The sequence below is a fragment of the Myzus persicae genome, unplaced genomic scaffold (assembly GCF_001856785.1).
Source record: "Myzus persicae strain clone G006 unplaced genomic scaffold, MPER_G0061.0, whole genome shotgun sequence".
NCBI classification, from domain to species: domain Eukaryota; kingdom Metazoa; phylum Arthropoda; class Insecta; order Hemiptera; family Aphididae; genus Myzus; species Myzus persicae.
This window is the reverse complement of record NW_019100548.1, coordinates 532,623-557,660: the sequence shown is the minus strand read 5'-3', so window position 1 is coordinate 557,660 and position 25,038 is coordinate 532,623. Positions and strand designations below refer to the sequence as shown.

The 25,038-nt window shown below is 31.3% G+C and overlaps 3 protein-coding genes across 3 annotated transcripts in view; 2 read left to right on the top strand and 1 right to left on the bottom strand.

Moving 5' to 3' along the window:
• The first annotated feature begins 62 nt into the window (after positions 1–62).
• LOC111032405 (mediator of RNA polymerase II transcription subunit 21) lies at positions 63–2,042 on the top strand. Its single transcript, XM_022312717.1, has 4 exons — positions 63–292; positions 1,091–1,199; positions 1,282–1,382; positions 1,764–2,042. Exons 1-4 carry the CDS (start codon positions 251–253, stop codon positions 1,929–1,931), a joined length of 420 nt encoding a protein of 139 aa, XP_022168409.1. The 5' UTR covers positions 63–250; the 3' UTR covers positions 1,932–2,042.
• LOC111032380 (25S rRNA (adenine(645)-N(1))-methyltransferase) lies at positions 1,929–4,172 on the top strand. The gene is made up of 4 exons (XM_022312683.1): positions 1,929–2,317; positions 2,405–2,566; positions 2,649–2,906; positions 3,906–4,172. Exons 1-4 carry the CDS (start codon positions 1,956–1,958, stop codon positions 4,123–4,125), a joined length of 1,002 nt encoding a protein of 333 aa, XP_022168375.1. The 5' UTR covers positions 1,929–1,955; the 3' UTR covers positions 4,126–4,172.
• Positions 4,173–5,499: 1,327 nt separating this feature from the next.
• The window catches only part of LOC111032118 (F-box/LRR-repeat protein 7-like), a 33,308-nt gene continuing 13,769 nt past the window's right edge, over positions 5,500–25,038 (bottom strand). Inside the window, exons 3-5 of the mRNA XM_022312346.1 lie at positions 18,177–18,905; positions 9,286–9,465; positions 5,500–7,322 (exon numbers count right to left, since the gene is read on the bottom strand). Of these exons, the coding sequence (XP_022168038.1) occupies positions 6,787–7,322; positions 9,286–9,465; positions 18,177–18,885 (1,425 nt within the window). The 5' untranslated portion in view covers positions 18,886–18,905 and the 3' untranslated portion in view covers positions 5,500–6,786. The remainder of the gene's footprint in view (positions 7,323–9,285; positions 9,466–18,176; positions 18,906–25,038) is intronic.

Genomic DNA, 25,038 nt, shown 5'->3' with positions numbered 1-25,038 from the left:
TGTTATCACCCACTGTTGTTTTCCATAATAATAATATTCTTTCGCAGTCTCGTGTCGCGACGAGCGCGTGTCTTCAACGTTTGACGTGTAGACGCTAGACAGTCTGTCAGTCCGACGGTGTTGTGGTGTTTACTGTCTGTCCGCCTGGCGTCTGCCGATTACTTTGGACCCGCCTGGTGTCTCAGCGTCCGTCTGGCGTCTACTGTTCGCTTTCCGATCCAGAACGCCACTGATCGCTGTCGTCGTCTAAATGGCCGATCGTCTTACCCAACTCCAAGACATCGTTAATCAGGTAAGCAGCGGTCAAGTGCGAACAATGAACACATTATGTAGGTATTAGAACAGTACACCTACGGTTCAGTGAAAAATGCGTTGTTGCGTGTCAATATCGACAGTCGTATGAATGGATAAGGTGCGTTTTTCCTAATTCCCTGCAGTGTGAAACAGTGGCACGGCGTCGTGTAGAGACTCCGACAGTGTCCGGTCCGGTAGTCATCGGTACCAGACTATGTTTGATCATGTGTGCAAATGGTCAAGGCCACATTAAAAAAAAAAATCAATTGTATGTTGTTATTAATTTGCACTAAAATAAATGTATAAAAGCTGTTTGCTTTTTAACATTTTATTGGACCGAAAATAGTTTATAAAAATATATTTGAAAAGATAGTACTTCAGAATATTAGTGCTGTAGAGATTAAATGCACATCAAACATCAAATTAATAGTCAACTTCGGCAATAACATTAATTACCTATATTAAATGATGTTGAGTATTACATATATTCAACATTGTTATTACAACGTACAGCTTAGGAAAGAAAAAGATCATCTTTTAAAAAATATTTAATATTATGCATAATATGTGTATTAAAATCAAGACAGTATTTAATAGTCCGAAGTAGATTTGATTAATTTAAATCTATCAAGTTGTGATACATGTTCCATAAATTATGAAAGCTTAAACTTTGTACAATATTTTGAAAGAAACCAAGACAATAATTTATTATGCATTTATACTTATTGTTTTTTATTGTAGACATTTACCAAATCATTTTCAATTATCAACCTAATCACCGATTACAATTTTACAGCAGGCGGATAACTTCTGCAACAGCATTGGAATTTTACAACAGTGTGCTCTACCGTCCAAGTTTTCAAACTTTGACCGAAACGGATCGCAAACACCACAGCAACAAGAAGGTATTTATATCTGATATTTTGAATAACTTTAAAATCTGATGGACACATAAAGTAACATGTACTAACAATTAACTGTGTTTAGATTATACAAGTTTATTTTCTTCACTTATAACACGCTGTGCCAAAGATATTGACGCATTAATCGAATCATTACCCAACGACGATACTTCTACAGATTTACAAGTATGTTTAACAGAGGTTCTCAAACTTTATTTTTACTTACCACTCGTGTATATTAAGGAACCATGTCATGTACCCTTAATGACAAAAAAAGGAAATGTTTAAAATTTCAATTAATTTGCATTTATAAGAATAATAATTTACGTACATTAACCGTATATTTAAAAATTATTTACAGCTTACACTAAACATAAAATAGTATTAGATCCATCACAAACATTAGTAGAATTATTAATTTATTAATTTTTTATTCTATATCTGTGTAGCCTTCCGTATACCACAGTTTGAGAACCACTGATGTTTAGTATTTACTATTTAGTTCTATTACTTACAAAGAAAATATTAGTATACAATATATTTATTTAAATATTTCTACTTTTATAGGTTGCAAGTTTGCGGAGATTAGAGCAGGATAATCAATTAGCTGCAGAACGTTTGGAAGAAGTTGTTCGAAAAGGTGAACTTCTTCTTGAACAGATACAGGCAGCTCTCTCTGATATTGCTCAACAACAATTAGATATTCAACAAAGTAGTGATAACAACACGTGTTAATAAAAACTAAAAACAGATTGTATAATGAAAGTAAAAAATAAAAAAAATGTAGCCAAAGCTATTTCGGCTATTGGTAAGACACATAAAATTAAAAGGAATAAAATAAAACGATTAACAGAAAAGAAAGGTAAAAAGAAGAAGATATCAAAAAAAGCACTGATCGAAGTCGGTCTGAAAAATGACAAAAAAAAACCTAAAGCAAAAGTAGAAACTACTCAATCTATTACAAATGACAATTTAATAAAATTAACAAATATAAGTTACAAAGGTGCGCCTGAAAGTTCTACTCCTAGTTTATATAAACAACAAAAGAAGGTTGATGGAGACAAAACACCCAGTTCCTTTATTCAGAGAATGAAAGATAAACTGAAAGGTGCAAGATTCAGGTATACAATAGTTAACCTTGTTTAATATTTTATAAATCTATATAGTTAGTTAATTGTTTTTTGTATTTACGCCAAAATATTTTTCAGATATATAAATGAACAATTTTATTCATCTAGCAGCCAAGACGCTTTGCTATATTTTAAAAAAGAACCAAGTGCATTCAAAGCCTATCACAACGGCTACATGCAACAAGTTACTCAATGGCCAGTCAAACCACTAGATGTTATAATAAAACAAATCAAGCCAACGTAAGCTATATTTGTTAAGAAGCTTTGAATAAATTACATTTTTAAATTCATTTTATTAGTAAAATTGTTCTTTAATTTTTAGTTTGAAGAAGTCGAATGCCAATTCACCTGTTGTAGTTGCAGATTTTGGTTGTGGTGATGCCAAACTTGCTCGGGCATTTCCTAAAGTAAAAGTTCATTCATTTGATTTTGTGGCAGTCAATCAGTATGTTACTGCTGGTGATATGTCTCACACTGGCTTAGCCAATGGATCTGTTGACATTGCAGTTTTCTGTCTCTCCCTGATGGGCACTAATTTACAATCATTCATCAAAGAAGCCAATAGGGTTTTGAAAACTGGGTAATTTAAAATTAGTATAATATTTTGATGGTAAATGTCCCAGATATTGATGATATTATTGAAACTTAATGATGTGGATATTCGTTTTGTTCATAATTATTATTTTATTCTAACTGACTCTGTGCACTTTGTTGCCTGCTAAAATGCCAACTCTAAATGATTTAAACTTTGTTCAATTTTTTGCCTGTTAAAAATGTCAACTCTGTTTGATTTAAAATTTTAAACTGTGTTCAATTTGTTATTTAATATTCGGTGTCATGGTGTTCAAAAATTTCCATCGACCATTTTGAATCTCGAAACACTTGTGGAAGCACCACTTTAAAATGCTTTCTTTGTGCACACTTACATAGTGGTACAAAGGTAAGTTGGTTTCTAAGTAGGTATTGTTTAGGCTCTACTGCAATCAGTCAGTGAGGTAGTCATGACGCATTCAATTATATTATAGACATCCTGTCTCGCCTTACCAGTTTAAATTTGAAGAATCAGATACGCAATTTATTTTAGACAGTATTTTTGAATGTTTGATGTTAAACTTATCATACACATAAATTATGCATAAAAAATTGTTTGTCCGATTTTGTTTTTAATTATTGTTTAAAAACATTTCTTGGGGTGCCTAAAATCTGCCACAAAAGTTTTGTGACCATCGAATGAATAGTGTAGAAATGGTTAAAGAACAAACAAACATTCACTTATATGTAGAAATAAATTATGTATGCTCTATATAAGTTTTATTTGGCGATCATGTTTCTTTCTTGTATTCTTACCTTCACTACACAGGAAGAGTATAGATGATTTACCATTTACCATTTGCGGCCTTGCGGGTGACTGACTAGTGACACCACACCACTGCCTAACAAAAACTTGCCAAGCATATTTCTTCACTTGTAAATAGAGTTAACACGCAATTTTTATATTTATTCCTTTCTTAATTTCTTAATTTAAAATTTTTTCTTTCAACAATAATAATACACTTATAATATTTTGTTTTATTTTTAGAGGTTTGATGAAAATAGCAGAAGTTGAAAGTCGATTTGATGATATCAACACATTTGTTGATAGTTTGGCTAAATATGGTTTTGAAAAAACAAAAGTAGATCAGACAATCGAAATGTTTGTCTTTATGGACTTTAAAAAAACTCAAGACATAAGTAAGACAGCATTAAAAAAGAAATTACCCACATTAGAATTAAAACCTTGTATTTACAAAAAACGTTAATGTTTTTTTTTTTAAATAAAGATTTTATAACTAATTAAACTATCAAATGAATATTTTTATTGATTTTTCACTTGACCATTGTGTTTTTCAAGACACCTGGTAATGTGCATTATATTTAAAACCTAATTATTCTCACTGATAAGTGATTCAATGAAAAGATTGAGTGTATAAATCAACCATTTTATGTTCCTACTTAATAACAAAAAAAATTAGGAATTGTGATTTTGGACTTATTTTGTCACTTTGTACAAAAAATAACACAATATAAATTGCAATAACAACCCAAGATTAAAACAAAAACAGCTGAAACTTTGTTATTATAAATGTACAGTTATTTAAAATGTATACTAACAGTTTTGTACATAATATATGTATAAAATGTATTCTATTTTAATATGAATACTGAATTTTGTGACAAGGCACTTACAATATAATAATTTAAATTCTAACCAGACAACATTATTAAATATAAACTATAAAAGTTTTAAATTGTGATCAGACTTATTAATAAACACAGTCGTCTAATAAAATGAAAATATTTCATTTGAATATTATGTTGGCCACTTAAAATAACATTCTACTAAATACTATTAAGATAATACATATTAAGTAGTTTATTTTTCTTCTTCAAAAGTTGAATGGCAACATTTAGACAAATTAGATGGCACCTTAATTATGATTGAAAATAAAGATTAATAATATTACAATTTACAATATGTTACAATGTCGATAATTGACGACCAAGATTTCAACATTTAATTTGTACATTTTTTACAGACATGTACATTTAATTTTAATGCAGTCATCAGTTAATATGATTGTGAAACATGGCAATGGTTAATTATAGTTCTCGATCAAATTATTTTTATAATTTTTTGTGGTAACATGCAATATCTTGTCAAATTAATGTTTTTATATTTTTAATTTATTCTTACGATTATGTAAATGTAAATGCAAATTATAATTTACATTTTAAAATAGTATTTGATGATAACTAATTAGATTAAGCAAATCAACAGTCACAAATGACTACTTATATTATTATTTATTATGTATATTGCAAAGAAACATAAGTGGCCTCTGACAATTATAGCCACTAAACAAATCTGAAGATAAATAAATTAAGAACTTTATTTTGTATTAAGGAGGGAGGGGTATATCAGGTTCATATTAGTTTCTGATGAAGTACCTAATTATTAAATGGCATTTCCTATATGCAGTCTGTATACTGATACGTTTTGCATATTCAATATGTATGACCATAATATTATTTTATTTGCTCTCAAAATGTAAGAATATTAATATATTTAAACACGTATGGCAAAATAAAGATGATTCTATTTTATATGAATTACGAATACCACATCTAACCAGTTTAAACCACGGAATTAAGTCTATTCCAAAAATGTACCTGAGTATATTTTTAAGGCAATATATATATAATGTACTTTTTTAACTTAATATTTTCGTACCTACATTGGTAGTTGTTATTACTTAGGTAATTATTATTAAAATAAAAGTTACTGGATGCAAAACGTGGATTTCGCAAATAAATCTCCTTGAACAGTAGTTACCTATTATCGTTTGACATTTTATCAAAATCGGGTCACACAATAGATTTAATTCTAATAGAAAATCAATTAACTTATTTTAGGCAGGTATATATGCGATAACTGAGGCACAAAACACCAACGACGATATGATGGACGGGGGCACAATTAACATATAAATTTAAAAAAAAAACCTCTACAGACTTACGATTTGAGTGTATGCTTATTACTTAGGTACCTATCGGCAAAGTTTAAATATAATATCTCGATGTACCAAACAGTGACGTGCGGGGGGGGGGGGTTATAGTGTCATAACTCCCTCTTTTGGCTTATTTTTGCCATAAAATACGAGTATATGATAAAGCAACGAATGTGTATATAACGTGGTCCAAGAATAGTCAAAAATTCATATGCCCCCCCCCCCCTTTAAAAAAGCTGAGCACGCCACTGATACTGATAGAATAATATATACGATATACCTAATAGTAATGCATATGGGCAGTGTCTGGCAAATAAGGTTCGTCGTTTACACAGACGGATATCAAAATAATATAAACGTGTCGGCGTGGGTGGCGATATGATGATTACGTAATATTATATTCTTTGGCGCAAATGCGACGAATGCAGCGAATAGGCTGGAAAACCAAAATTATTTCAAATAATTTAACACGACTTGCGGTATTGCAGCGGGGACGACAAGACCTCACTTGTGCATAGGGGTCCACATAATTTAGGCGATTTGCGCCTATGCGATAGTAATATTAAATAGGTAGGTACATAATTATTGTAATAATATACCGTGCCCGTCCCACACAGGCTTGCGTATTGTGTTTTACGGTTATTATCCTATACATTCGTTGACACACGCGTCATACAATAATATTTTACCGAACGGTACCGGCCCGCTGTACACGACCCTAAGTATACCGAGTGATCCATTTAAAGCAAGACGACACTCGTTATTTTTTTTTTTTTTTAAAAAACCATTAACGTTATTTTTTTACACGGATTTTAAATCGTTTAAAAATGTATCCAACAGTTTTTGAAATACTCGAGTGGACCTTACATGCGTTAAATGGATCATCCGGTATGCACAACTCGTCAATGACGTTCAGAAGAAACCGGGATTGGTGTGCTCGATGATGCACCGCTTGCAGTACTTCTTCACGGCCTTGTATCCGTCGGCGGATATCTGACAGTCTTGTATGTTGAGCTGCTGCAGCCCGCGGCAGTAGTACGCGATCAGCTGTATGCCGCGGTCGGTGACCAGGTCGCAGTTGCGGAGGCTGAGCTTCTTCAAGTTGGGACAGCTCTCGGCCAACGCCCGAAGGCCGGCGTCGCTCACGTCGCACTTGCCGATGTCGAGCGCGCGGAGCCGGGCGCACGACCGCGCCAGCACGGTGATGGCGTCGTCGCTGACCGCCTCGCAGCCGCGCACGTTCAGGTACCGCAGCTTGTAGCACCGGCGCGCGATCACCTTCAGCCCGGCGTCACTCACCTGATCGCACTTGGCCACCGACAGGTATCGCAGCAGCGCGCCCAGTTTGGCCAGCTCGTACAGCCCGAAATCGGTCACCTGGTGGCAGTCCGACACGCTCAGCTCCTTCAGCGCCGAACAGAAACTCGGCACGAACTTGATACCGGCGTCTGGAAAAAAATATAAATGTCACGTGACGATAAAACAATATATAAACATATTTTAATATTATCTACATCACGATATATTGTTCAATATTTAAGTAAATATATAATGACGTCAGGTGATTTACCAAACATGCATGTTTACCCCCATAATTGTTCTCGAGTAAATGAATTTATTCGTATTCTGACTTATGGAACTTTAAGTATCTATAAACTATAACATTGCTATATTAGTAGTATTGTTGAAACAGAGCCTCCCTCCTCTGCTGTCGGTTAGGTTAACAGGAAAAAAAAATATGAGCACTTGTTCAATTATTCAGATTTTTTATAATACTTAAGGAGGGTTCAATGGCGATACATACTTAATTTTTTAATTTGGAAAAATATAGTCCTTAATAAGGTGCTGAAACTATACTTAAAAATTCCAATATTAAGAACTTGAATGAATTCATCATTAAAAAAAAAGGAGTGAGCACATTCTTGATGAATCACTTTGTATATATTATACTACTATATAGATGCGTGATACATAACAATATATCTATACGATAAATATTAATTATTGAAATATATGTAATGACAAATGACCGTAATGCATGTTTTTCGTTTGTCTGAGCAAGATTTATATACATTTGCATATTTTTCTACTTGAACATAATATTATGATATCGATGTTATTGAAATCCAAATCAAATACCGCCATGGCGTGTGGGATAAGTGGAAATTATATAGTATAAGCTCAAAAAATAAACAAAATTATAATGACAAACAATAGGCATTGTGTTTACGCGCTCCAAAAAATTAATGACGTATCATACCTATTGGCTATTAATTATTATTTATAATATGTCACTCTCTGGGAAGAAACGGTTTTAACCACGTAACGCATTATGTTACTTCGCCTAAGACCTAACGTACAGTATACGTTGACTGTTCAGTACTCACTATTGATATAATAGTATAATTACATAAATAGGTACAATCATAATTCATAATCTTCACAGCCAAGAGGAGAATCCTGAAGTAGGTATTGTATAAAAGTAGGTATAACCTATCTCCTTATAATATATATTATAGGTACATGTGCGGGGACCGTATTTGCCATTCAATTTGCATCGATTTATTTTTATTTTAGAATTGAAGAGGTGCTGCAATAAAATGGTTATAGTGCATATAATATAATGCATTATACCTATACATACACGTTCTTGGCAGATATAAAAAGCGTCTTAATGAATTAAAACCGGATCCACAGCTCAAGAATTCTTATTTGTGGAGTATTTACCCGAGTATGAACGCAATGCGAATAATTGGCATTCCACATTTTCCAGGACGAGACAAAATCTGAATGGAAAATGTTCTACCTTTCAACACAAAAGGATATATTGCCTACATAATATACGCTATGTTATAAATAAAAATATAAATAACTACAGACCGTAAAATATTATTCTATGATCATTGATCGATATCTTAACTCTGCAGTCTGCAGGTATATATTTAATTATTGGATTGGAATAAAAATAGTTTACAAATGTATAAGTATTAGGTAGGTACCCAAGTATAAAAATATAACACGTTCGGCTAGTCGTACAGCACGACTGCACTTATTAATTATCATAAATAATAAATATTGTGTGTAAATCTACAATAATATTATTGTAACAAGTAATTATAATTTATGTAATACAACTATTATAATTTATATTTATACAGTTATTATAACTAAAAGGATCAACAAAAATGCAAAATATACACTGTACCTATATCGTATATGTATACGTAAAGCACACAAAATATGGTACCAAAACTGTATACCCGTTTATGGCCATATTATTATATTATGCAGATGACTTGCGGATTAAATCAAACAATGATTTATTGTTTTATGCATTCACAGTCCATTTTGTCATTTTGACTACGTATAGTATCTATTGAATATTTTAATATTTGCTCGTTGCGTCATTACCTGTGACTTTAGTGCATCGCCGCAGGTACAAGTAGGCTAGTTGTGGACAATTACTAACGATCACACATAGGTTTGCATCGTCTACAAGCTGGCAATCAGTCAAGTCCAAATACTGCAGGCAAAGTCTCAACGATGGCTCCGGACGACTGTACACCCCAACGGTGCTCACCTTAACACAACCTAAAATAATAAATACATACGATTAAAAACAAATTATACCTACCTAAACTAATAATATTATAAATTAGACACGTTTACGCTTTATGTATAGAACTGTATAGAAAGCAGATTTGCATTTCTATTATTCAGTTATTCTGCATACATTGTTATTTGAGCAAGTTCCATTTATTCACTATAAATTAATTTAAGAAAATAATATTTCGACTGACTTTGATTTTTCATACATATACAGGTACTATGTTTATGTATGTCTTATGTTTATGCATAGGTATTTGTGAAGAAGTAATAAATACCTACATATAGCCATATAGGTAATATATAGAGCAAGGACTAAGGACTTTCATGCATTTGCATATTTTGTCTGGTTATCGTATGCTTAAAAGAACAAAATTCAATTCACGAAGCTTGTATTCAAATACTCTAAGCAAATAATAGTTATATATTTTGAAAATTTATCGAAAATCAAGCATTCAGTAAATATTTTTGATTAAACTGCATGATCATTTTGAATAAAGACAATTTTTTATCATAATGGTCCGTGGAAAGTTTAGATAATAATGTAGGACACAACAGAGTTTATCAAATCATTTTTACGTCATTTTCCTATTTTAAAATTTACCATTTAAAATTCCGGATATTAAGTAATAGATAATAAAAATATTAGGTATGGATAGTATTTACTTACTTATGTTAAGTTGTTTTTTACTATAATGGCATATACTCGTATTTTTTAAAAAACGTTGATGCCTATACGCGCATATTTTAAAATTTTTTCAATGATTTTTTTAGTGCATTAAAAATCCTTGCTCTAGTAACTTATACTACGAATTGTACCTATCTTGCACTCGTATATTTATATTATTTTAGATAAATATTTAACCATAGGCTGTATATAAGATTAGGTGTGAAAAATCGAAAAAGAAAATTATAATAATAAATAGTTAGTGTATTAAACTTCAAAATACCCTTAATTCTTCATTATATATTTTGGATAACACCACACAAACAATTTTTATAATAACGGTAAATTTGGTATTTCCGATTAACAATTTTTTGTCACACCCCCTCCCTAAATAAATTTTGTTAAGTCCCGGCCCTGTTTATAGTTTCATAGCTTATCATTATTTATATGTATGTATATTATGTACATGTTCATAGTCTTATACATTATATTATAACCTATAATATCGTATAATCTTGTGGGCGTATGACTATATTTCGGAAGTTTTCAAGTAGAATATAATCAAAATTTGACAACCTTACCTATTTTATAATAAGATATTTATAGCCTATAGGCTATAGGTACACCTTCCATGATCTGTAAGTCTATATAAGTATATAGGACATGGACATATTATGTAGGTACCTTATATGGTTTCCCATAAGACAAAATTGAAGAAAGATTAACTGCAGGATCCGTAAAGTATATGTACGGAATAATTTGTCGTACTTTACAATTTAACGAAAATATGCTTATACGCACAAAATAAATCAGCTGCATAAATAAAAAAAAACAATATTTTGTTTGTATACAAATGCGAATACAACAATCGTTTGGAAGTGTACTTTTATTTAAAAAAAATTAAATATTCACGTAGGCGAACCGAAAATACCAGGTATATTGTAAATAAATAATAATTTGCAAATATTTTGCATATTTGCATAATAGTCGGAAACTCGGATATATTATACAGATACCGCCTGACAGCCCTCTAAACAATATTCTCAGGGATATCATAACTCGAGACGACTGGAATCACCACGCCCTTTCATTTGCATTCTGCATTATAGTACATGTTATACGTTGTGTGTGACGTGTGTGTGTGCGTGTGCAAGTACGATGACGGGAACAACTACATTATTGTAATATAATAATTATTGTCGTTATATAGGAACCACCGCCGCCGCGCGCCAATGTGATTTGCATTGCTCACGGTCGGTTACACATTTCGATTTCTTGAAATGTTTGTATACCTACCTACACAATAATAATATTATAGATTACAGATATGAAATTTAGAGTCGTCACGAATAGAGGTGTAGGTACTCATCGAATGGTTAAAATTCAAGATTCACTGCGGTCGTCTCTGAACTTCTGGAGACTACGTCCAGCAGTGTTCCGGAAAAAAACGTACAAGCAAATTACTTTGCATAATATATATTATAATAAGTAATAAATGAGACGTACGCAAAATAAATGTGAAGTGTCATTTTTTTGTATTGCGATTTGTCATCACCATAATACACTAAATGCAGTCTCACCGGTAAGCCTTTTCCCGCGGTTAACTACTTTTATTTCTAAACAATAATTTTGAAACATGATTTTAGTAAAATGCGGTCTCAACGCTTGTTTTGTGTGAGTGAGGGTGGTACCTATATAACTTAAATGGTACAAGCATTTCAATACTTACGATATCATAAAATCAATTGTATTTGTATAGCATTAGGTGATGATTTATTTTTAAATGTTTCGGTAATTATTGGCTTATGATATGGTTATAAACTCTATAGAGTGTAGTGTATTATACCTACTATAGTCTGTAATACTGTACTAATTGTATTACACGATATCAGTACTAATTATTGCTATATTATTATATATATGTATATATATGTAGTATGTACACAAATACACAGATAATATGTAGTTAGTGCAGTACCTACTCAACATAAATTATATTAAAGGTCTGTAGCATTTTTGTGTCTAAATAAATTTATTGAAATATTTGGAAATAAGTTTTATTTTACGAAGTATTACAATAAAAATAATCATTTCATAATAATTTAATTTTAAAAAAATAAGTGGAGAATATTTGCCATTGAATGCTGAAACGTCCAATTCTCTACAAAAATAGCCGGAGAGTCTTAAATTCACTCAAAAGAAATGGGGTTTAAGTAAACTTAAACACTAGTAAATACAAGCTTATTATTTTAGTTAAAGAAAAGAGAGAAGACAAAAATTTTGTAGGAAATAAAAAATGTAATAAAAATTATTTGTACGAATTGAAGGAGATTGGAAATACTACAATAATGTTGAATTATTTTTCTTTGAAAACTTCATTATTATCTACATTTTTAAAATATTTATTTAATTTTGATGAGAACATTTTTTGTCACTATAGGTACATATTTCTGTTTTTTGTTGTTACACAATTGACTCCTTAGTTTTTTATGGTTGTTGAAATATTTTTGTTGGATCCATTAAACCATAAATGTATACATTGTAAAATTGTACTCATACTAATGTGAAATGTTTAATACACCAGATGTCTGTAAATAATTTACAAAACTGCTAAATATTCATTATTATGATATAATTGATGATTTATTACGGAAATCTACAAAGCAAAACCATACAATTCAAGGTCTACACTTTTTTAGTTCATCCGTTATGTAACAATTTATTTAATTTATCAATAGATATTAAGTCATTAAGATATCAATCTAAGGGAGGGAAGGGCTATAGCCCTGACTTGTCTGTAAAAAAAATTGTTGTAAGGGGTCTGCACACCCAATTTATAATTTTGCAACATAACTTAAGGAATGAACCATGGCGCTACTGCTGCTGTGTTTAATAATAAACTTAAGAAGCCACGTTTTACTATTAAAATGTATGATAATTTTTTTAATATTAGTAATATTTAGAAATAATAACTTATATATCTACGTAAATATTTTATCTTTGAAAAGTTGAGTTATTAATGTCCGTTAAGTTTAAAGTTATGGCAGGAGACGGGTAGTCTGAGACGGTATGGAACATAGCTGGGCGGGAATGCACGAATAGACACTGGACACTCAGTTTATATACGATAAAAACAAAATGAAAAAAAATCATTGTGATTTATGATAAATGAACGTTGCAAGGATACCGTTAACAATATTGTTACAGACTGTGTGTATGTGTGTGTGTGTGTGTGCTGCAGTACAGCATACTAGGCGCAGCCGTGCGCAGGTTACTATAATATAAGGTAGGTACTTAAATATAATATTATACAATATTATTCGATGGTTTATACCACATAAAACAATAATGCGCCTATAATGTCAATTGTCAGTGCAATTGTATGGGTCATATGGGCAATGGCTGTATGCACTACGGCACTCAAGCACTGTATAAAATAGCTGCAGCATCGGGCGTCGGCGCGACAACATTATAACGACAATTTATATACCTAATATAAACATATACTATATTTTCCGAGACATACCTATAAACTTCGAAGGAGCTACGGCGAGTGACGATATAATTTCCGGAACGAAACGACGGAATTAATATCGATGTACGAATACGTATAGGTACGACGTGATATCGTATATATATTTTATGACTATACAGTATATTATCTGCTATAATACGGCCGTCCTTAAAACCGTCGTCTGAGGGAAGCCAAGGCGGTGTACATATTTTGAGTAGGTACACTTAGGTATAAACCTATTGTTGTAAACGTTACCAATTCGAATTGTGTTTTTAACTTGGTAAATAGGTATTTGTGCAGCAATGTGATTGGTACTTTTATAATAGACGATCATAGTAGGGACATCGAAATTCTCGACAGGTGGCAGGGTTGTGCAGATTTTTCTTTTATTTCACGTGTCCGTATTTTAAACATTTATCCAATTATAATATATCTAATGTCCACATGTATTCAGCTCCAGGATAACTGCAGCTGCTTAACCCACTCGGCTACAAACCAATTACTTAAGAATTTTTTGGCTATATTCCGATAGATCCTGAAATTAATCATTTACCAATGGCAGTAGGACGTAGGTACCAAGACGAATTATGTGTTATCGTCTAACGAACAATTTTTTATTAGTAGACCGGGAGAATTCAGTTTTAATATATTATTAATAATTATACTATATAATTTATAAGTTACATAACATTATGTTTTTTTAAGCAAAACAAACATTTATCTTTTTGGTTAAGCTGTTTTGGCACTAAATGAAAACTATGAACCTTGTACATACCGCATACATAAACACATACATACGTACATACATATTATATACATACACACATACATACATACATACATACATACATACATACATACATATACATATATACATATATAATACTCGCTGAAAGCACATGACCATCGCTAAATTCTAAACGACTTCAACGCGAGCCGCGTCCATATTACATAAAATATATATAGTACCTACTACCTATGTTGTATAGATAGGTAGGGTACTGGTCAATAACGAATTCCACGTGCGAGCGTTATTCGCCGTACGAGCTGTATATACCAGGATAATCTCGGTATAGGTAACGACCGGTAAGATAAACACGCGCTCAGGATAAAATAAAGAATAGAAAAAAAAGCGTCCTAATGCGGCGGTGGAAGGACATTTTTCTCTTTGGGCAGTGGGCACACAGCGAGACATCACCGCGGTGGAGGAGAATTTATATATACAATTTATATACACGTACAATGCACCAATACCTATATAATACATACATATATATGCCATATGCGAGTACATGTGTGTGTGTGTGTGTGTGTGTGTGTGTGTGTGTGTGTGTGTGTGTGTGTGTGTGTGTGGTTTTCTACGAAATCGATCCGCAGAGAATATAGCATTGTACAGTCGGTAAGTATAATATATAATAATACAATAATATTATATATTGTGCGTATCTAGTATATATGTATGTAACTGAGTGTATATGTGTGTGTGTGTTGTATGTGTAGCTGTCCGCACGTCTAGAAGAGTCCTTGGCCGCGATCGGCAGAGCCGTATTATGTATTATATAAATTATAATCATTTGTCAATGACCAGCCGAATGTTTATACCTCTGCAGTTCTTCTCGAGTTTAATTACCGAATGACATTTTGAGAAAATGTATAATATATTATGTTTATATATTTTTTATAATTTATATTTATGTACGCGTGATGGATATAATAGTATATTATGTTCACAGCGACACAGCGTTAAAAGTTACCTACCTATGTCATTAATTATTGTGTATTTAGCTGTGACTATATTTTGTTAGTTTTTTTATTATATTATTATTATTTTAATAACGTTGTAAACATTTATCAGAAAAACCAACAACTATAATAGAATAATATTATACACGTTTTATAAAACCAATTATTTTATACAATTTGTATACTCGACGGGTTTTTCAGCTAATTTTTAATCTTATACGATTTCATTTGATATAATATGTAACGTATACATTTTATGCGCATGATACATCTATATATTATACTATGCCTTGTATATAAGAATATATTAATGAAGACGAGGCCGTATTTAGGAATTTTGCGCCCGGCGGCAATCGTAACTGTAAATAATTGTCACCCCTATTAATCCCACTAGAAGACCTAATTATTGCGATGCCTGTCTATTCGTCTATTTTATTATATTTCATTAATATATATTATAGGTCTGCATCTCCGTTAACACTATATTATAGTTCCTCATTTATGATCATGATATATTCATAAATACATGTATACTATGTATATTTTTCGTTTGTAAATTTACCTTAACTTTTATATTATTGTATCTTAGGCTTATATTAGGTATAGAGAGGGTAATTTTAGAAATAGTTAAATTAAATATTTGCAAAATGCATTAGATCTAGTCACACGATGAATAATTCATTTATTTTCATGTACCTACCTACTGCATTTTAACCGTAAATTACTACCACACCATATTAATTTCCCACTGTACAAAACGCAGCCTAAATTATGGTCATGTTTATTCAAATATAATATATAATATTATAATATTGTTTAATTCAAGCAAAACATACGTTGAACAACATTTTATTATTTTAACAACACACTTCTTTGTCTGTAAACAACTCGTATACAAATTTAAGTATTTTTTACCTTCTACGAATAAATTCAAGTATAATACACCTGTACTGACACACGAACAGTAATCAATTTATTTAAGAACGCATATGATAAGAGTATACTAAAAGTCTAAAACCTATAAGAGATGTCAGATGACCTATACCTTTAGGCGTGCCTGCATACCCGAAAAAAATCCTTAGGCCCTAAAATTGTACAACAACAAGGTACCAGCTATAAGCCCTAAAGAAACCCTATAAATGTCTTGAAATCACTCAAGAAACGCCCATAAATTAATGTCTGCGCACGTCCACTCACTCGGCATGTCTACGTACATACCATACTATTACCACCCAACGCTGCAGCTTAAAATCGAATACGAGATTTCATATCTTAATATTATAACATTTATCTATATTATATACGAAAACGATTGGCAGGAAATAACTTATACCGATGGTCGATACCACAATAATAAATGATTTCCATTATACGTTTCGAAAAAAAGCAACAAATGTTATGCCATCTGCAGTATATAATCTATAGGTACATAATAAATATATATACATATTATATATGTTGTAAATACTTCCTACACAGTTCACAGACACACAGGTTATAACTTACTCATGTTGATTGATGATGGACGATGGACGATGGTTATATAGGTACTTATACAATATTAGGATAAGGGGGAGGTGGCAAAACAATATTTTTACATTTTTTAAATACTTGCATAGACTGTTTAAGTTCATAAATTTAATATTTTTGATTTACAATTCCAAGTTTTGAAAAAATATTGTTCACCACTAAAGCAAAAATTGCAACCCATTAGGACAGTTTAAACAAAAAATTATCATTTTTATATAAAATTGTTAATTTTTAATATATAATTATCAGTTGGTTTTAATATTTTTACTAGTATGATTGGTATCAAACAATATTGTTTCGTAGTGTATATAGTTCGACACAAACAACAAATGATTTTATCGACGTTACTCTATCAAATTATATCATGATTATTTAAGGTATTATGCTAGTACTGGTATATACAGTATATACTATATACACATGCACGAACACGATGCACGATACATAGTTCTATAAGTATTCTAAACGCATGGTGCCTTTGACTTTCAACCCATCAAAGCGGTGGTCACACAGCTATTACCTATTCCAAGAGTATGGAGGACTTTAGGTTAGGTTTTTAGAACCTCACTATATAGAAATTGCGCACTGGAAGGCAAGTTCAGAAAGTTGGAGCCGAAACATACATCGACGAAACCCTCTGACCACTGATGTGCTACTTTAATCCCCCGCAGTTCGGCCGTTTTAAGCACAGCCGAGGCGATTGACCACCTGCCAACATTAATTTTTTACTTTAACTCTCGGCGAGCGCTGATAACAGAAATTTTTCTGGTCAGTCATTTTTATGTCAAAATGGTGTACCCAATTGGAGATCGCACCATATTTGTGTCCTCAAGTGCTTAATGTCAGTCAGCAGTTTTCACACGTTCGTTCGCAAGTGCATATTACAATAAAAATGTTGTGCAGTAGATAAAGAGTATTGATCACCCCTGGACCAACATAATGAACATTTCCCGAGGAAAACTCACAAGTCGCTTATCGGCGCGGCAGGCATATTATAATATCACGTAAAATATCATACACTGTTCTATAGGTCAAAGTAGGGCGCCAAGTCAAAATTATTACAAATTACAATTTACTTTATATGTATATTTAAATTTAAATTATCACCTATATGTATAGATATTAATTTAAGGCTTGGAAAATCGTAGGAAAACCTTGGTAAAGTAATCGCGTGACGATTTAAAATATGTGTGCGTTCCCTGAACATATTCTATAGTAGGTATAATAAATGGTACCGCTTACCGGTGACGTCCAAGTGCTGCAGGTTGGGGCAGCGGGCGACCAACTCGGATATGGCCGCGTTGGTGATGTTCGGACTGCCGTGGAGCTGGACGTGCGTGAGCTCGGGACACCGCCTAGCCAAGGCCGTCAATCCCTTGTCGGAAATCTTGGTGCCGTCGCTGAGGAACAGTCTCTGCACCTCGGGACACGCGCCCGTCCTGGTGCGGCCGCACAGTCGGCGCAACACGCACCTGACCGCCTTGTCGCCGCAGGTGTTCTCGCCGCACAGCGCGATCGTCCGCCACAGGACGGGCTCCCACGCGAGGTTCTCCCATCTGTGGCACACGGCCGCGCACGCGCAAAGGTCCGCGCTGTTGAGGTACGAGAATACCTTGAGCACCAGCTCATCTCGGAGCCGATCGAAGTTCGAACCGATGACAGTCCGCGACTGTGACCGCCGATGCTTGGTGGCTGTAGAGTGCAGTGGCAGATTGGCGCAATCGCCGACACCGCCGCCGGTCACTAACGTGTGGTAACCTTGGTCTAAACACGGCGAGCTACACCGTAACGTCGGGCTGTATGTGAAGCTAGTCTCGGCTTCTAGCACCGTGTAAGGGTGGTGGAACGGCACATTCCGAACGGAGGGTGTAAACTCCAGAGAACCGGGAGACGACCGTCCCAGCTTTGCTAGCGGGCATATTACAGGCGACAAACGGCCCGCGTGCGTCATACTTCACTCTCGACGATCGCCTGTAAAAATTTAATGATTTAATTTGGAGTTAGTTACTTTTTTTTATCTCAATTTTATACGGATCCTTTTGTTTTATTTTTTTTCAAATACACAAAAAATATGTCCAAACGTTGTTCAGTATATAATATATTACAGTAATTATTGCAAAAGCTGTTCTTCGACTAGATATACTTGTGTATAAACTGTGTACCGCAAAGTGTCCCCACACGAAGATTTATTGATTGATATTCATTATGGGGTATTGATAGTTTGCATTATATAGGTTAGGCTAGGTCAGGTTAGGTGTCTACTGTACAATATGATACGATAAAATAATATTTTTGAGAGCAATGAGTTTTGTCTTAAACATATTTATTTATCAAATTCAATTGAGCGTAAGACAAGGCTGACTGTTATTTTATTTCATAACTTGTATGAAAACAACCTTAGCACCTTAGCTAGATCTTAAAACAATTCAAACGTGCTTAATTGAATTGAACAATGGACATAACATTTTAATGAAAATCGAATTACATATGGTTATGAGAGATATTTTATCCATATACAGTATACACTTAAAATATGTTAGTATGCACATTGAGCGGTTCATCTTGACCGTCGTGCATCAGTAAAAATAACAATATTATATTATTGACGGATGAGAAACACAATATGAAAAATTTTAAATGCCGATAACACCCAACTGACCAGATGAATTGCAAGCATGCGTGATGCGTTAGGGCGTTAGGTAAGCAAATCTTCCTTACATGTTGATAGTTATATAAGTAGTTATAGATCATCTTTATAGGTAGGTACTTATATAATTTATACGAGTTTATACTTAAAAATTATAATGTTATAACGCTTATAATTATAACTGCGGAGAGAGGGAACAACGATGATTTACTAATTTAAAACAGCGGGGACAAAGAGGAAATAAAAATAATATAGACCATCCTTTTAAAATTAGTTACGCTTTAAAATAGTAGCAGATATTAAAATAATTTAATGATAAGCTAATAAACTCTGGTTTATCTTTAGTGACGTGTGATTAAATATTTAATTATACATTAATAATAATGCATTATAATGTGGCGTGGTCTATAATGTACTGCAGTAAACACTAACTTTTTCTATATTTCTTTCTGAATTTAAAAATATTATTACTTTTCAAGTATATTTTCTTTCTTTAGTTCATCATAACAATAAGTTAAACTTGGTTATTTTAAATAAATACCTGTACAAAATATTGGTACGGAGACTGACCACGTCATAAAGAATTCTTATAAGTATGCACAACAACGATCGTGCTTACATATTATAAAGTAACTCAACAGTTGTTAGATCTCGTAAATCATTTGTCTTTCTTACAGATAGATCATAGTTTAAATATATTATATTATCATAAATTTACATGTAAAATGTATTTGACTGTCAAAATATAAAAATATATGATTTCCAAATATTTCAAAACCTTTCCAACAAAATATTTGTGGTTGGTTCTCATTAACTTTATTATATTCAAGTCAATATATGTTTATCAATCACTGTATTCTCTAGAATTTAATTTTTAACTTTTTATTTTTAATGTATGCCTAAATAATAGTTTATCAAAAAGTAAAATAAGAAATTATAAAAATCGAAATCTATAATAAAATATTTATCTATATCTATGATTTATTATAAATGTATGATAAAACCTTTACTGAAAAAGTTTAATTTAAAAATAATAAGAATATTAAGTGTAATTTTTTATTGATCTAATATCATAGGTTTATAATTATAAGTAGCCAAGTAGGTATATTAAAATTAATAATTGGTAATTACCCTCTATAATTATAATTACTAATTCTAGACAATCTTCTAAATCTAGTGCTTTTGAGTAAGTACTCAGTATATACACAAATATTATAATTAAATAAATTGTTTAACATGAATCAAAATTCAAAGTCGATATTAATTTCTAAACAGTTATACGTTTTATTGCCTTATTCAGAGTTTAGGTATTCAAATCCTTTCACTCCACAGGGCATAGGTCCATCACAGTTTTATCTTACATTCCATCAAATCTTCAAATCGATTTATTAATTTCCATCGGTTTCTTTATAAGTATCATTTATACCACATTAGTACATTATAATATAGTCATTACCAAGTAATAATTATATAGAATTAGAATTATTCTTATTTCTGATGACAAACTAATAGTTTAACTGTTCCATAAAAATAATAAAATTACCTATCAGTATCTATATCCCTAAACGGTCTCAATGATTAGTTATACCTAATACATTAGTATTATTAGTTTGATACAATATTAAGTATAATGATCATCGCTGTATAGACTATAGATATGATAGGATTTATGTTTATTTAATTGTCGTGTGGTGTCTGCTATCTATTGTCTTTTATAAATATATATGCGAATATGTGATCTCTGATCAATAATAAGTAATAACTAATAACTAATAATTATGGTGATACACTAGCAAGTAACACACCTACAAGGTTACAACAGTCAATAGTATTTAGCTTGTGGGTGGATATCAGAAAAAAGTAGAACAAATTTTGCATACAATAAAAATAACATGAAAAACGTGGTAGATGGTAAAATTGAGATTGATTGTTTAATAAGAAATATTGCGAACGGGTTTTCTTCTTTTTTTCCATCCTCGTCGTCGTGACTACGGCGATCGTGGCAAAGCGACTCATGTATAATATCATGAGTATGTGCCACCGGAGGCAACTCGGTCTAATGAGAGCCAACCACAAGGGAGTAAACCAAAAGAATGCAGGTGCCTAAAGGCCAAACCGATTTTTCGCCAGGTTCAAAGATCTCTACCAATACAAAACTCGACAAAAAAACACATATGTCTATACGATAGCGGTTTCTTTATTAATTACTGCTCATGAAACAAAATAATAAACCATCGTGTGGACAATAGTGATGAAGTCTATCCTTGGAATTGTTTTTTTTTTTTTAATAATCAATTAAAGCTTCGATAAATGATATATAATATTTGTTTATTAGTTACCCCCGTGTTTTACAACAATATTCTAAATTTAAACTTAAAAATATTCGAGGAGTATTATAATTAGAACATACTATTATTATTTTTACTTTTTATTTCAATATAATACTTTATTCATACAAATACTTAATACAAAAGCATCTATACAAGTAACTACTTATTTTTACACACTTGTAATAAGCACAGACCCACAGTACCTATGATATAGCTATTACAAAGTGGGTTATATAAAATTGGTATTTAGTAATACGTTATAATTTATAATATATGCTAGATATCTAAGTAATATGTATATAATTTATGCTTATATTATTTAAACTATATTATATTTTAATTTATTACCCTCTTATTTTTACGTAATGCAAATTACAAAATAAATAATATTTAAGAATTTAGTAATGACTTTGATCGTTGATTGCAATAAATTATCAAATACAATTGTACACAAAATATTGTTTAGTTACAGCAATAATATTCTACTGGCATTATTGTATGAATTTTATTATTATCATTATAATGAATATAAACGTAATTTATATTATTAAAATAAACTTGAGGCTTGAAATTAAACAGTTAAACTACCAAAAAAAAAAATTGCATGAACTATTTTATAGATATTCACTAGATAGAAATAGTAATATTGAAATGTATTATCCTTAGTTGAGCTATTTTAGACAACTACATGTATAAGCAGTCAAATATATATTAAAAGAATATCAAGAAATAAATATCAGCATATACTGTTTACTTTAATTTATGCAAAATACAAACTAAGCATATAATTATTATATTATTATAGCTAGTAGCATTGAGTTTCTTTAAAATTAGAAAAGTCAAAATAAACGCCTCAATATTTGCGATCTTTGAAAAATACAAATAATTTATTTTAATAAAACGAATAACAAAATGTACTTCTTTTTTAGAAAGTAATTTTAATACCAATCAATTAAATATTTATTATTGTAATTTATTAATTTTAAGTATGTAATTTTTAAATAGCATATATTCAAACTTGTAAAAGTTATATAGTTGAAACTGTAGTATTGGATAAATTTTGGGCAGGGTTATTAATATGTAAGGTTCATCAATCATGTAAAGTTGGAAGAAGTTTTTACTTTTGTATTAAACTTGTATAAAGAATGCTTACGAAACCTTATTTTAATGCATTCCATGAATTAATAACAATAGAATAGGCACCCATAGCTTGAATTAAAAATCAATTTTCTTATATTGTATTTTAATGCTCTTAAAAAATTTTTATACGTCATATTTCTCCAATATAATATTTCTATGAGAAGAATTGGATCAAGATCAAGATCTCTTGCTTACTCCAGCTTACGAATATGCGTTCATTTTAAACATATATAGCATTATTCTAGACCTATCATGACACCACTGCTTAACAAAATATGTGTACTATAACTATTATAATATTATTCTGTACATAATGCGCAGTGTGTTATTAAGTATGCAAATGGACTTTACAACTATGAAACATTGACATGATGACTTGGTTGAGATTCAGATCAAACATGCTACTATTCTGATAGTAAGCCGACATATATCCTTAGTCTTCTGTCACTCCTCACTCAAATTCTAATAAAAAAAAAATATGAACAAGTAGTTTTTTTAATAAAAATAACCGTAGGCCTTACAATAATAGTAACTTCTTACATGAAAAGTCATGAGGATTTAATAAAAATATATAAATATATGTATATAATAAGATTATTATTTTATTTTTAATTCGATTACATTTTTGACACGCAAAGTGAATTTTAAGTAGAAAATAGTTCACAAAATTCAAAATTATTTATGTATTCATTTATTGGACTCTAAGTTAATCCATCCAAATATATGGTAATAATTATAGCCAGTGGCTAAAATGTCAACATTTCATAGTAATTGTCTAGTATTAAAAAATATAAACATTTCAAACGAAATAGTTGAAGAACTATTAACAATCGTTTTTTAAAAAAGTTTCTTAAAGATTTATCCTCGTTTATTAATACAAAAAAAAAAAAACAACTGGTATTCAATATGATAAGTGGCGTGTAAATTATCAAACCAGATTTTCATATGCAATTCAACTCTTTGTCAGAAAAATTATGTATAGGTACTCTTTTACTTATTACAAATGTATTTGAATTTAGACATCATTTTTAGTTTTCATAAAATAAAATGTATATTATTATTTTATCAAATTAAATCTATCAAATTATTTAAAACTGTTTTTAGTTTATTTATATATTTTTATTGCATATTTTCATACTTGAAGATTCGCTTTCTCTCTCACAGAAAAAAAGTGGTGGGTGAACCGGCTTCTTAATAAATCACACAAGCACACGCACACTAATAAAACTTCTGCTTTCTAGTTCCAACATTCTATAATACTTAACCTAAATTCCTTACATGTTCTACAACAACTAAATTCTTTATATAATTTTATTTCCTCGAATCTTCATTTTTATACGATCATATTATACATATATGTATAATAATTGTATATAAATTTATTTATTATTATTTATTTTGTTTAACATCTCGAGGTAGAATGTTTTTACGTTTACCTTTATGACAAAACCATGTATGGTCGGAATTCCGCAGACTAGGAATTTGTCGGAAAGTCGGTATTAAAAGCGTTTAGAAAAAAAATACATCAGAAAAAATACCTAATAATAGTTACCTACCTATAATTCGAATAAAGAAAACGAAAAACAACAATGACGCGTAGACACAGTTGATTTTGAATTGAATAAGAGAGAAAAACTTATGGGCCATTTAAAGAATTGCATCGCATTCCTATTTTGGTGGTCCACTGTGAAGTTTGGGTACATGAAAACGTAATTTACCATATGTGGCTACTAGTTGCACATTAGTAATCGCAATGCTGTTAAGTAACAAGTCACTTTTATGTGCGAATGTGTAAGTTTGTGTGTGTGCGCGAGTGTGTGTGCGCGCGCGCGCACGAGTGTGCGTGTGTATAAACTGGTTATTTACTTAAAACATGTCAAGATTTTTTTGAGTTCAATGGTCGTGAGCACACGTACACTCGATGGAAAATGCCCGGTCGATAGCAAATTAATGGATGAATATATTATGAGAGAGTAATTAATGCGCA

Excerpts from the sequence above, each read along its gene's own strand:
- LOC111032380 (XM_022312683.1), top strand. The coding sequence starts at position 1,956 with ATGAAAGTAAAAAATAAAAAAAATGTAGCCAAAGCTATTTCGGCTATT. Across the intron at positions 2,567-2,648 it reads ATAAAACAAATCAAGCCAAC|TTTGAAGAAGTCGAATGCCA; the intron begins GTAAGCTATATT and ends TTTAATTTTTAG. Across the intron at positions 2,907-3,905 it reads AATAGGGTTTTGAAAACTGG|AGGTTTGATGAAAATAGCAG; the intron begins GTAATTTAAAAT and ends TTTTATTTTTAG.
- LOC111032405 (XM_022312717.1), top strand. The coding sequence starts at position 251 with ATGGCCGATCGTCTTACCCAACTCCAAGACATCGTTAATCAG. Across the intron at positions 1,200-1,281 it reads AACACCACAGCAACAAGAAG|ATTATACAAGTTTATTTTCT; the intron begins GTATTTATATCT and ends AACTGTGTTTAG. Across the intron at positions 1,383-1,763 it reads ATACTTCTACAGATTTACAA|GTTGCAAGTTTGCGGAGATT; the intron begins GTATGTTTAACA and ends CTACTTTTATAG.